Source organism: Rana temporaria, chromosome 1 (assembly GCF_905171775.1).
Source record: "Rana temporaria chromosome 1, aRanTem1.1, whole genome shotgun sequence".
Taxonomy (NCBI): Eukaryota; Metazoa; Chordata; class Amphibia; order Anura; family Ranidae; genus Rana; species Rana temporaria.
In genome coordinates this window covers 211,064,141-211,079,160 of record NC_053489.1, presented here as the reverse complement: position 1 = coordinate 211,079,160, position 15,020 = coordinate 211,064,141, and the positions used below count along the sequence as shown (strand labels likewise).

Below are 15,020 nucleotides of genomic sequence, written 5' to 3'. Positions count from 1 at the left end.
TCTAGTACTAGAATTATTGTTCTCGCTCTAACGATCGTGGCGTATGTAACCTGTGTGTATCTGGCTCTGATACTACCAGTGCCTACCCAGCCACTGACTAGTATCTCTCCACACCCTCTCACCTGCTGACCTGTGGATGGGGGAATCACTCCTGCAGTGTTATTGTGTTCTGCCAGTGCGTACAATGATCAGTGTTGCTAACTATTACTGGCAGCACTGATTGTTTTGGGAAAAACCTAACAGGCTGGTTGTACTCAAGTCGATTAATAGATTGACTTGTGTAAAACCAGCTAGCCCATACATAGATCGACTATGGCTGGTCTCTGCATAATTGGCGTAATTTCAATCCATGTATGACCCGCTTAACCACTACGCAGTCCCTAAATATCCTTCCACTCCTGTACATAGTGCTCACTGTCATACTCTCCACACTCCTCTCCTGTACATAGTGCCCACTGTCATACTCTCCACACTTCTCTCCTATACATAGTGCCCACTGTCATGCCCTACACACTCCTCTCCTGTACATAGTGCCCACTGTCATACCCTCCACACTCCTCTCCTATACAGAGCGCCCACTGTCATACCCTTTACACTTCTCTCCTGTACATAGTGCCTGCTGTCATACACTCCTCTCCTATACATAGTGCCCACTGTCATACCCTCCACACTCCTCTCCTATACATAGCATTCACTGTCATACCATCCACACTCCTCTCCTATACATAGTGCCCACTATCATACCGTCCACATTCCTCTCCTGTACATACTGCCCACTGTCATACCCTCCACACTCCTCTCCTGTACATACTGCCCCATCATACCCTCCACACTTCTCTCTGGTATGTACTACCCTCTGTCATACCCCCACACTCTTCCTGTACATACTGCCCATTGTCATACCCTTCACACTCCTCTCCTGTACATAGTGCCTTTTGCTGTACCCTTTGCACTCCTCTCCTGTACATAGTGCCCACTGTTAGACCCTCCACATTCCTCTCCCTCATCTGCACATACTTCCCACTTATATACCGTCCATACTCCTCCCCTATGTCGCTTACCCACAAAAACAGTTCTTTAAAATTATACTGAATATCCTCAATGCTACTAGCTCTAGAATGGACACACTTTTGTTAGTTCAACTAAAGGAAATCTCAGTTCTCATATTTGTTCTGCCCCATTATTAGTACTCATTTAATTTTGTGATTACTACTATGATGTATAGAGGAACATCGGGGATCTCAGCTACTCTAAATATAGCACTTATATAAAAAGGTGTCCCTGAAAATATTTTTTAAATGTTGGCAACTGTGCACTTAGGCACTGCCCAAGGGCCACTGGGTCAGTAGGGGCCCCATGAGAGGCTCCTGGGATCCTGTGATATTAAAGTGATAGTAAACTTTCCTGACATTACTCCTTTTTAGAGGCCCTGGGGTAGCTTATGCCACAACGTACAAGTATGCACAGCATATTAGCACATTAGTGTACACTTAAATTTTCAGACTGAGCCCTCCAGTGCTGCGCTGTCATGAATCAGGCGGGGCCCGGGCACTTCCATCTTCACCCGGTCTTCCTGCTGGATTCTGTGCCTTTGGTCACTTGCCTTGGCTGGGCTGGGTTCATGTCATTCCCACGCATTTATTTATTATTTATAAAAGGCCCCACCAAAATCCTCAGCACCAGGCCCATGATGTTCTTAATCTGGCCCTGCATACATGGAGAGGGTCAGCTCCTCTGTTCTTAGAAGCCATACATGGAGTGGGTCAGCTCGTCTATTCTTAGAAGCTATACATGGAGAGGGTCAGCTCCTCCATTCTTAGAAGCCATACATGGAGAGGGTCACCTCCTCTATTCTTAGAAGCCATACATGAAGAGGGTCAGCTCCTCTATTATTAGAAGCCATACATGGAGAGGGTCAGCTCCTCTATTCTTAGAAGCCATACATGGAGAGGGTCAGCTCCTCTATTCTTAGAAGCCATACATGGAGAGGGTCAGCTCCTCTATTCTTAGAAGCCATACATGAAGAGGGTCAGCTCCACTATTCTTAGAAGCCATACATGGAGTGGGTCAGCTCCTCTATTCTTAGAAGCCATACATGGAGTGGGTCAGCTCCTCTATTCTTAGAAGCCATACATGGAGAGGGTCAGCTCCTCTATTCTTAGAAGCCATACATGGAGAGGGTCAGCTCCTCTATTCTTAGAAGCCATACATGAAGAGGGTCAGCTCCACTATTCTTAGAAGCCATACATGGAGAGGGTCAGCTCCTCTATTCTTAGAAGCCATACATGGAGTGGGTCAGCTCCTCTATTCTTAGAAGCCATACATGAAGAGGGTCAGCTCCTCTATTCTTAGAAGCCATACATGGAGAGGGTCAGCTCCTCTATTCTTAGAAGCCATACATGAAGAGGGTCAGCTCCACTATTCTTAGAAGCCATACATGGAGTGGGTCAGCTCCTCTATTCTTAGAAGCCATACATGGAGAGGGTCAGCTCCTCTATTCTTAGAAGCCATACATGGAGAGGGTCAGCTCCTCTATTCTTAGAAGCCATACATGGAGAGGGTGAGCTCCTCTATTCTTAGAAGCCATACATGGAGAGGGTAGCTAACTGAAAGGCCTGCCTCCTCCATTAATAGATTTTGTTCCATGCTAAGGGAGGGATAAAGACGAAGGCATCAGTCTGTTCATGGACAGAGGGGACCTTCAATGCTCGTTCCTATGTCATAGAACATTGGTACATGGATGTGCCTCAGAATCCATTAATTACAGTCAGTCTAAGAGAATCATTCCTGCTAAACCGCAAATTTGCCTTAAGAGACTAAAGAAGCTGCTGCAGGGAGAACCATACAGGCATCCAGTATTTGCCCGCCCTTGCTCTGATCCCCATACCTGCTGCTTGGGCACCATGTCCCCCCCACCCTGTGTGCTTCCGGCCTCCTTCCTCTCCCGCCGGCTACTGCAGAAGATCTTCAGGATGGAGAGTGGTGGGGAAAGGGGTGGTAAATATGTCAATTACTGGCCCATTCCTTTTCTGAATGAACACTGATTACTCACTGTGTTCATTCATAACTGAAGCATAGTAACAATTGTTTACTATACTTCAGTTTATGAATAAACAGGAACCTCTGACTCAAGTTCATTCATCCGCAGTGCAGCTGAGGCTACAGAGAAAGGAACTGGGGAATGTGTTTATTCAGCCCTTCTCTCCGTCTCAAAAGTGAGACTCATGGGGCTTGTTTAGACCCCTGGTATTTCACCAATCCTCACCCCCCCCCCCCCCAAAGAATAGTGAAAAAAATGTAAAATTAGGAAAATTTCAAATTAAATATTAAAAAGAAGAAAAAATGCGAATAAGAATTAAAAAAATGAAGAGCTCATTTACACAGGTTCTCTTGCCCATACAGTGTGAACAAGCAATTTGTTTGTGCAGCTAAAAGCACCTGTTACTAAATGGGGATGCAGCGGCCGTATGAATGCAGCCACAGGTCCTAATTTTACAGGTGTGCAGTTGTGCGTGAGTGGCACCTAATGCACAATGTCTGTGTTTGGAGATGTACATTTGTATCCACACGCCTGTCAAATTAGGATCTGTGACTGTGTATGTACATCTGCTGCATCCCCATAGCTTAACATAGATTGTCTGCAAACAGCTCAATCCACATAAACAAAAAATAAGATATTGACAATGGAAATAGTCAGAAAACTCACAAAAAAAGCAGCTAAATGTGACATGAGTTTAAAAGAACGCATGTAAAAAGGCAGGTAAATGTGCATAAAAATGCAGGTAGACACAGGTGATTGCATAGGCAGATGTCAGCCGGCCTTAATGCTTCACTGCGCATTCTCTCTCCTTCCGGGCACAGCATGAAAGTTTCAGTTTGCCTCACCTGCCAGCAGCATTTAGCCAGTGAGGAGAAGCGGGGAATGCATAACGATAAGGCTGCGCCCTCATTACACCCTGCCGTTTAGTTGACCTTCACCTGCGTAGACAAAAATTCATGCATTGGCTCTGGTTCAGGGTCAAAGGTCAAGGTCAGAGGCAAAGGTCAGGATCTAAGGTCAGCATCAGTATATTTTTGGTAGGCTTTCTTAAAAAAGCTTTGTGTTTTAGGTAGGGTAAAAAAAAACAAAAAACTTGTTTTTAGGCCATACAACGGGTACAAACAACAACTAGCAGTGCTGGGACCAGGTCTTCCAGCGCCCAGGGCAAAGTCCCCAAACTGCGCCCCTGCTCCCTGCCTCCACCCTCGGCTCCCCGCTCTCCATGCCCGGCTGTCCATGCCCCGCTCCCCGCTCTCCATGCTCAGCTCTCCCTGCCCGGCTCCCCGCTCTCCATGCTTGGCTCTCCATGCCCGTCTCCCCGCTCTCCATGCACGGCTCTCCATGTTCCCCCTGAAAAAAAGCCCTGCTGTTTATACCAATAAATTTGTTATTATTCTTTAAGGCTACTTTCACACTGGGGTGGTGCCGACGTTAGTGGTGCTTTACCGCTGTTATATTGGCGCTTTATCCCTCAAGAAGGGGTTAAAAAGGGATTAAAAGCACCCGTGATGCAGCATTAACTAAATGCTTTTCAGGTGCCTTCGAAACGGTGCCCATTCATTCCAATGGGCAGGGGCAGTGTGGGAGTGGTGTATACACCGCTCCCACACCGCCCCAAAGATGCTGCTTGCAGGCCTTTATTTCCCGTCCTGCAAGAGCACTGCCCCAGTGTGAAAGCACTCCGGCTTTCACACTGGGGTGACTTAAAGCGGAGGTTCACCCAAAAGTGAACCTCTGATTTTCGGAACCCGCCCCCCCTCCGGTGTCACATTTGGCACCTTTCAGAGTGGAGGGGGTGCAGATACCTGTATAATACAGGTATTTGCACCACTTCCGGGTATAGACTCCTGCGGGAGTCCCGCCCCTTCGCAGCCACAGCGCTTCAATTCCAGATTCCCTCACGTAGAATGGCGGCGGGGGAGGCCGAGAGCTGAGCGGTTGCTCGATCTCGGCTGCTGAAGTCACGGCGACCCGGACAGGTAAGTGTCCATTTTTTAAAAGTCAGCAGCTGCTCCTATCTCATAACTTGCTTCTGAGCATGCGCAGATTTTTCACGTCGTTAAAGCCCACACACGACCTTAAAAACGAGTCCCAATCTTTTTCTTTTAATCCCAATTAACAGGGATGGAGGCACCTCATTTAAAGTCTCACATCCCCCCCCCCCTCCTTTTCAATCCAAAGCACTAATAGGTAGATTCACGTACATGGGATTAAATTTAGGACGGTGCAGCCTAGCCTGTTTAGGCTAACCGCCGTAAATTAACTAGGCTAGTAGTGATTCACAATCTACGTACCTAGCTAATTTATGGCGGTGTAGCCTCAAACGAGCGGGCGTAAGGGCGCCTAATTCAAATTGGTTGGAGGGGGGCGTGTTGTATGGAAATGAGGCTTGACCTCACGTTTTTTGATGTTTTTTGACACTGCGCATGCGCCAGGCGACTACATTTCCCAGTGCGCATTGCGGCTAAGTACGCCGTACGGGCCTATTGATTTTGACGTGGACGTAAACGACGTAAATCCCGATTCGCGGACGACTTACGCAAACGACGTTAAAATTTCGAATTTTGCGGCGGGAACGGCGGCCATACTTAATATTGGCTAGGCCACTAGAGCATAGCTCTAACTTTAGGTGGCCTATCCCTATCCCAATTTGACGGCGTAGGCCTGGCGTACGTTCGCGAATCGGCGTATCCCCTCATTTACATAATCTACGCCGGCCGCAATGGAAGCGCCATCTAGCGGCCATCAGAAACATTGCAAGCTAAGATAGAACGGCGCAAGCCGGCCTATCTTAGCTTTGTTTAAGCGTATCTCTGTTTGAGCATACGCTTAAACAAACGCCGGCGTAGATTCAGAGTTAGGTCGGCTTATCTACTGATAAGCCGGCCTAACTCTTTGTGAATCTACCTATAAGTGTTTTTTCCGGCTGCTACCTCATTCCTCTTCTATCAGCATGAATCACTTTTGATGAGTTTTCCTGACACCAAGAGAAAAAAGGTGACAGGGGAGGGCTCAGCCTGTGATTGACAGCCTCACTCTGTTCCTGTGTGCTGTGTGAAGAGAGGTGTGTCCCTTCCCTCCAATCAGCTCGCAGAGCTCTCCACCAGCTACTATTCAGAGCTGAGAGATTCTGTGTAAGGGCCCTTTCACACATTCAGGTCCGCCTGTCAGTTTTTTAGGCGGACCTAAACGGGCGCTCCGTGCTCCTCTATGGAGCCACGGATGTCAGCAGTGACATGCCCGCTGACATCCGACCCGCTGCGATCTGCCAAAGTGTGACGGAGGAAAACCCTACTCTTCCATCCGTCTGCCGATGGGATCGGATGACAACGGACTCTACGTTCCGTCGTCATTTGATCCCCCATAGGGAAGAGCGGTGCTCTAACAGGTCTGTCCCTGCACAGTGTACAGAAACAGACCTGTCGTCTGCCTGCTCAGTGGGGATCGATTGAACGATCCCCCCTTGAGCTAAAGCAGAGCTTGCACATGGACAGCCCCATGTGAAAGGGCCCTAAATGGATGTGGGGGAAAGATGGCTGTAGATAAACCTGAGGCCAGTCACTTCACTGGGCATACAACCACTTTAAGAGCTGACTGTTTCCAGGTCTTAGCAATAGATGGTTTTGTAGAAAACGGCACAAAGGTTGTAAAGTTTTTGGTAAAATAAATCATTATTAATATGGTGGCTCCAAAGAGCCCAGGGACACAAAATAGGGCTCCCAATGACAAGGACGCTACTTTAAATTTAGGGGGCGTCTAAGCCATAGTTGGGTTCAGACTCTGTTCTGGCTATGGTTGTGCTCGGTAGAAGTTTCCCCTTTTGCCCGTAGGTGACGTTACCACCTCAGGCCCATGTTGGAACTCGGGTGAACCATGGTGTGTTAAGTGACCCTTCTCGGCAGCAGCCCAGTGGGAGCGGTGCCCCGCTGTGCATGCTGGGATGGGGATATTTAATGGGGCAGACGCCATTTTCCGGGGTCCTTCGCCTCGTGGCCCTCCTGGCGCGAGGTGGGTGTGCGTGATTTCAGTCTCGGGACCACGTTGGTCTGAGGCTGTGTTCCTATCAGGTAGGCCCAGCTATGCTGGCTGGGGCCTATGGTTCTACAAGGGATCCCAAGCTGTCCATCCAAGTGGGGGAAGCTTCTTAGCGAAGGAAACCGGGGGAGGACCTGCCCTGGAGGAGACAAGCAAAACAAGCTGATGTCTCGGGATAGGCCTGGTGACCTTGTTAAGGAAAGGGATCCACTATGCAATTTGTCTTACAGCCCGCCGGATTGGCTTAAAGGCTCTTTTGGCTGTAAGGCAGGAAGTTCAGGACTTTAAATCCTGTGGCAGAGATTTCCCTGACTATCCATTCTGTGTTCTCATACGGTCTGTGGCAGTGACTGTTCTCATACTGTCCGTGCATCATTCCGGCCATGTGAGAGGGTTCTGTCCGGGTGAGCAATACCCACTCAGGAGTGAGTGGTGAATATTGGAATACTTTTGTGCATTCTGTACTGCGTACCTGAACCTTCCCCTTCTCTCTATACTCTCTACTTCCTTCACAAGTTTTATGCAGCGAAAATAAAACCTAACAGTTGAAGGTTTTACATCTTGTGTAGACATTTCTACAGACATCCTTCCCCGGACAACGAACTTAGAGGTTACGTGCAAAACCCAAAATCTAAACCAGCAGCTCCTTCGGGGGTAGTGCTACATTTATCTATGCCAGCTATTTGTAAGAGGGGTAGGGGGAGTACAGATTTCAGCTTTAACATTCAGACCATGTGCTACATTAATAACATTAATATTGGGGTGGAATGAAAGTGTAGGCATGTAATACAAGCATATTACATCTTCGCATGGAACCAAACCAAGGTTGTTGTACAAATTGTATGAAGAGAGTGTTTTGGATTGGAATGGGTGTTTTAAGGAGGCGATCACAAACATTTACATACAGAGACACATCCTTCTTCTCTAGATATATAAGATCCATAGACTCAAGTTATAAGATCAGGATCTACCTAACAGAAACACCCCACCATGTCTCTCACCATCCTCTTCCTCACACTGATTTTATCTTGTTCTGGTAAGATAAAATGATCTATATGGGTTTATTACACAAGGGCATTCTCCATCTCCTCTTTCTATAACATTGTCCTGTTCATATTTCAGGTTCTGTGGCTCAGTTTACTGTCACTCAGAATGCTGCCATGTCTGGGTCTCCTGGTGAAAGTGCCCGTTTGACCTGTAGTCGGAGTGGAGGATCAGTAACTGGGGGTAACTACCCCTCGTGGTACCTACAGACGCCTGGAAGTGCCCCTAAACTGATAGTTTATAGTAGCAGTAGCAGCAACCAGAATAGCAGACCCTCTGGAATATCAGATCGGTTCTCAGCCCAAATATCAGGAGGATCGGCCGTTCTGTCCATCAGTAGATTGCAGACGGAGGATGAAGGAGTTTTTCATTGTGCTCTCTATGCTGGTAGTGGTGTGAACACAGTGATATATAAGAAAGCAGCCTTAAGACATAAACGTAACATGCATTATTTGAATCAGACTCCAGAGGCATCAGTGTTCTTTATATTTTATTTTTTCAGTAAAAGGCAACAAAATGTACTAGTGATCTAAGTATATGTAAAACTAAATATTGATAATAATAACAAACAAATTGTTATCAAAAACCCATCAGATGTGTCTTTGTTAATACCAGTAGCAGGTATACAGTATACATTCATTACTCTACGATTTGTAAACTACCTGGTCATCTTAATAATGCATTCAAAATGCCATCTGAAAAGAGACGCAAACCAAACAAAAGAGGGCAGTATCATGAAGACAAATAGCTAGATTCACAAAGAGTTAAGCCGTCGTATCAGTAGATCGTACATTTAAGTGTATTCTCAAATTGAGATACACTTAAATGTAGCTAAGATACGTCAGCCTGCGCCGTCGTATCTTAGCTGTCTAGTTCCGCCGGCCGCTAGGGGCGTGAACGCTGATTTACGCTTAGAATGCGTAAATCAGCGAGATACGCCTATTCACGAACGTACGCTTGCCCGTCGCAGTAAAGATACGCCGTTTACGTAAGGCGTTTTCAGGCGTAAAGTTAGTCGAACAAATAGCTGGCCTAGCCAATGTTAAGTATGGACGCCGTTCCCGCGTCGAATTTAGAAAATTTTACGTTGTTTGCGTAAGTCGTCTGTGAATGGGGCTGGACGTAATTTACGTTCACGTCGAAACCAATAAGTCCTTGCAGCATACTTTGGAGCAATGCACACTGGGATATGTCCACGGACGGCGCATGCGCCGTTCGTTAAAAACGTCAATCACGTCGGGTCATGGTTTATTTACATAAAACACGCCCACCTCTTCAGAATTTGAATTTGACGCGCTTACGCCGGCCCATTTACGCTACGCCGCCGTAACTTAGGAGGCAAGTGCTTTGTGAATGCAGCACTTGCCTCTCTGACTTACGGCGGCGTAGCGTAAATACGATACGCTACGCCGGCTCAAAAATACGCCGCCCTACGTGAATCCAGCTAAAAGAGAGATCTTAATTTCATTGTGAATTTGTTTCTACAATGACAATAAATCATATCTTAATATTCAATTTATGTGTAAAAAAAGAAAGCGTTCACAATTTTTTTTTTTTTATGCAGTCACATGACCACTTTCTTCTTTTTTTATCTGCTGAGCATGGACTGTGGGGGGGAATCATTAGGAAGAGGTAGGCTTTTCAGCACTGACAACCATGGGACATGTATTCTATTTATAGGAGTAGCTGTATTCCATCCATAGGAGTGCAGAGAAAGAGGACAATGCTTGGCTGGAGGCAGTTTTTTTTAGAGGGTTGTCACCTTAAATAAGGAAGATCTATTCTCTCAGCAATAACTGACATGATAACCTTGATTAAATAATAACACAACTCAAGAAAAAAAAAAAGGTTTTATACAATGGAATATGTTTAATTTACAATGATGGATTTATGCAACAATATATATATATATATATATATATATATATATATATATTTATTAGGGGAGATGGAGGCTTGTGTATTAAGAGTGGTTCCCCGTGTATAAATCCTTATCAACTAAAATGAATGAAACACAATCTAAGACGCGGACCATCCAAGTAACATTGAGGGAAACCAGATGATCCGTCGTCCGATATTCTTATAGTGTGTACTGGGCTTTACAGCCACCACCAGCCAGGGCCGGACTGGCCTACTGGGATACCGGGAAAATTCCCAGTGGACTGGCTTCCTGGCTGCTCCTGGAGGCCGCTGTGAGGACAGCAGTGCCTGAAAAAAATATGTCTGTGGCCGGCCGACATGCAACTGCAAATGCGCCAGCGCAGTTCCGAAGCTAGCCATGCTCGGGAATGCCCGTACACGCTCTGCAATTTTTTGGAAGGCGGGCACATACGCAGTGACACGATGGCTCTTGTCTGGCATGTGCCTCTTCCTACGTCCTCCCCGCAGCCTCTGAACTCCTGCCCCCCCCTCCGCAGCCTCTGCCCTCCTGCAGCCTCTGATAGGAGGTCAGAGGCTGCAGGGGGGCAGAGGAGGTCAGAGGCTGCAGGGGGGAACAGGAGGTCAAAGGCTGCGGAGGGGGCGCAGGAGGTCAGAGGCTGCGGAGGGGACGCAGGAGGTCAGAGGCTGCGGAGGGGGACAGGAGGTCAGAGGCTGCAGGGGGGAGACAGGAGGTCAGAGGCTGCGGAGGGGGGGGGCAGGAGGTCAGAGGCTGCGAAGGGGGGACAGGAGGTCAGAGGCTGCAGGAGGGGGGACAGGAGGTCAGAGGCTGCAGGAGGGGGGATAGGAGGTCAGAGGCTGCAGGGAGGGACAGGAGGTCATAGGCTGAAGGGTAGGCAGGAGGTCAGAGGCTGCGGAGGGGGGGGCAGGAGTTCAGAGGCTGCGGGGAGGACGTAGAAAGGTTGAATCCTGCAGACTATGATGTAAAGGGGAACTCTGGGAATGTGGGGAGGACTCTGGTGACCAGAGACCACCTTCCACACAAACAAACACTAAGGTAAGTGTCCTGCGTCATTGGATTTGATTGACAGCAGCGGGAGCCAATGGCTGCGCTGCTATCAATCTATCCAATCAGAACACAAGACACCCTCTAGCTGGTGTGCTCGTCCCAGAAAAATATCGGGTTCAGGTAAGTAAAACGGGGGCAATGGGGGGCTGCAGCATGAGAGAAGGTTTTTCACCTTAATGCAGAGAATGCATTAAGGTGAAAAACCATGAGGGTTCACAACCCCTTTAAAGTGGTTGTAAAGGCACAAGGTTTTTTACCTTCATGCATTCTGTGTGCAGCAGCCTCCTAATACTTACCTGAGCTCCTTCTAAATCTAGCAATGGCCAAGAGAACCTTGCCTCTGTGGGGACTTGCACGCCTGATTGGCTTTTGGCAGCACAGCCAGTGATCCAATCAGCAGACTGAGGGGGGCAGGGCTGAACCGTGGCTCCATGTGTGAATGGACACACAGACTTGTGGATCGGGAGCTTGCCTGCTCGGGTGCACCCTGCAGGAGAGTGGAGCCAGGAGCGCTGGTGTGGGACCTGAGAAGAGTAGGATCAGGGCTGATCTGTGCAAAACCACTGCTCAGAGCAGATACAAAATGTTTGTTATTTTTAACAAAAAAAAAGAGATTTTAGTATCACTTTAGAAAAACAGTGCTCCTAGAGGAGTTTAGCACTTTGTCTGTAGAAGCAACTAATCTTATCCTATTCGTACATGCACATTAGGTAGTCTAGAGGCATTTTTTAAGCTCAGCGTTTAGACGCAGAAAAAAAAACTTTTGTTTCGCATTTTTGGGAGCGTTTTTCAGGCAGAAAAAAAAACTAAACATTCCTAAATGCTAGTACAAAAAATGCTCAAAATTTGCATTTTTCTGCCAAGAACACTGGGGTTTTTTAAGCCAGTGGGCATGAAGCCTCAATAAACATGAGTACATTAGTCCTTGATAAGCAAGAGTCCATACACCTGGAACCCCGACTGGGTTCCCACAAGTGATGGTGAAGTGCAAAGCAGTGGCTAACATCCTTAGAAGCAGGGGCGGACTGACAACTCATGGGGCCCCCGGGCAATAGAAGATTATGGGGCCCCTGGGCTGACAGATGGCCACCAAGCCAGAAGGGAGTACAGAGGCGGGGGCAGCTAAAATCTCTGGATTTTCACATCAAAAACATGTCGGTTTTGGACATATCAGGGACAAAAAACACAGATTTTTACATACTGTCCCTGGTTTACTGAGCCTGGCAACCCTGACTGCCCGAGTGGCATACTTTACTGAGGCTGTGATGATAGAACCCAAACTCTTAACTGAGTTAAGAGTGAAACCTGGGTTCGAACCTGAGAAGTCTCCGCAGTTGCGATCCATAAACCTGAAACTAATTTGGCGTATTGTTACACTTACCCTGCGTCTCCTCCCTCCTCCTCCTGGTGGCCAATCCAATTGGATCTCCTTTCGGACCAATCGGGTGACGGGTCTCAGGACCCACTTCCTGATTGTCTGGGAGGAGAATCAGTGTTACAATAGTGAATAATCGTTTGCTATTGTCACTGGGTGGGCTTCGGGCGCAGTGCTCTACGCCCCGTGCCCACCCTTTTTTGAAGCCTAGTAGAGCCTCAATGTGCTTAAAATAAAAAATCCTGATTGGAATCCATGTTTTCGGCGCCCTGCATGTAGATCAGAGGGCCGGACGCATGGATAGGGAGGGTGGCACCCGTGCGCCTCTAATGGACAGGCTGCCACTGTTATGGGGGATTCACTAGGGAAGAGAAGCACAGAGAAGGGGGGCCCATCAAAATGGGATGCTGGGATATATGCTTGCTTCCCTGTATGTGTGTAACGTAATGACATCACAAATCATCATACAGCTATATAAAAATAATAGGCACGATTCACAAAATGTTTACTTAAAAATAAAGATGCCGTTATTTTCAACTGACATGGCTAAAAGAGAGCAGCTTATCCTGATGGTAAAGCTTTGTGAATAGAACATAATGGGGGTTATTTACGAAAAGGCAAATCCACTATGCACTATAAGTGCACTTGAAATTGCACTTGGAAGTGCAGTCGCTGTAGATTCGAGGGGGACATGCAAGGGTGATAAAAAACAGCATTTTAGCTTTCACATGCTTGGATGATAAGATCAGCAGAGCTTCCCCTCATTTCAGATCTACCCCTCAGAATTACAGCGACTGCACTTCCAAGTGCACTTTCAGTGCGATTTCAAGTGAACTTTACACATGTAGTTTGTAGTTGTAGTGCAAAGTGGATTTGCCTTTAGTAAATAACCCCCAATGTGTTACATTATCAATAATATATGGATAATCAAATCATTTTATATCTATGTAAAGAAGGAAACAGTAGGTGTCTAACTGCACAACTTTTTTTTTTTACAAGGGAATAGACAATCATTTGCATTAGAAGGCACATCCTGTTCTCTGTGGATGCTTTATAACCCCAGACCCAATTCTACATCACTTACATAGAGAATACACCCCACCATGTCTCTGACCATCCTCTTCCTCACACTGATTTTATCTTGTTCTGGTAAGATAAAATGATCTATATGGGTATATTACACAAGGACACTCTCCATCTCCTCTTTCTATAACATTGTCCTGTTCATATTTCAGGTTCTGTGGCTCAGTTTACTGTCACTCAGGATGCTGCCATGTCTGGGTCTCCTGGTGAAAGTGCCCGTTTGACCTGTAGTCGGAGTGGAGGATCAGTAACTGGGGATAACTACCCCTCGTGGTACCTACAGACACCTGGAAGTGTCCCCAAACTGATAGTTTACAGTAGCAGTAGCAGCAACCAGAATAACAGACCCTCTGGAATATCAGATCGGTTCTCAGCCCAAATATCAGGAGGATCGGCCGTTCTGTCCATCAGTAGATTGCAGACAGAGGATGAAGGAGTGTTTCACTGTGCTCTCTATGCTGGTACTGGTACTGGCATGTTCACAGTGATATATAGAGGTAGTGACATGTGACATAAACACAATGTGCAATGTTTATAGAGAACACCAGAGGCATCAGTGTACTTTGTATTTATAATTAATAACACAGTGACATTAATTAAAGTGGTTGTAAACCCTTACATATATACCCAGTGAATTAAAGCAGAACTCCAGGATTTTAAAAAAATCCCCTATTAGTACACAAAACACTAAACATTTTTAAAATTTCTTTGTCTGATTTAATTTTCAGGAAGTCAGCTTTATGATTAAAAAAAAATGCATCATGTTTTCTGGCAGGGAGGATCTCTTAGAACAGGGATTGCATCATATCCTCTTCTCTCTAAATCTTTCTGAATCCTTGGGATTGGAGTGAATGTGGGAGGGTACACTAGGCTTGTAAATGTAAATGTGACCTCGCCCACTTCAACATAAATCACACCCCTCATTCTGCAGCCAGCAAGCCATACAAGATAGGTTACAGCCCTATTAAAGCGGGGGTTCACCCCCCCAAAAAAATTTGAACATTACATTCAGGCGAGTTGTTAGAATGATAATCGGCTGTTTTTTTTTTTAAATCGTTGCCGTACATACCGTTTTATATATATATATATATGTTCACTGCGGCTTCCGGGTATAATCTGCGGGACTAGGCGTTCCTAAGTGATTGACATGCTTCGGACCGTTGCATACAGCGCGTCACGAGTTGCCGAAAGAAGCCGGACTGCGAGTCGGCTCTATACGGCGCCTGCGCACCGACGTTCGGCTTCTTTCGGCAACTCGTGACGCGCTGTATGCGCCGGTCGGAAGCCTGTAAATCAATTAGGAACGCCCAGTCCCGCAGATTTTACCCGGAAGCCGCGGTGAACATATATCTATAAAACGGTATGTACGGCAAGGATTTTTAAAAAAACAGCCGATTGTCATTCTAACAACTCGCCTAAATGTAATGTATAAACATTTTTTTTGGGGTGAACCCCCGCTTTAAATAGAAACCAGTGCAACGTGTCAGTGTCCACCA

General features: G+C 46.7%; 2 gene segments (V, D, J or C); both read left to right on the top strand.

Annotated features, from left to right (window-relative positions):
* Positions 1 to 15,020, top strand: part of LOC120936501 — a 339,157-nt gene that overhangs the window by 152,956 nt on the left and 171,181 nt on the right.
* Positions 13,515 to 15,020, top strand: part of LOC120936375 — a 167,481-nt gene continuing 165,975 nt past the window's right edge. The window contains 2 exon segments of the V gene segment in view: positions 13,515 to 13,590; positions 13,677 to 13,938. Of these exon segments, the coding sequence occupies positions 13,545 to 13,590; positions 13,677 to 13,938 (308 nt within the window).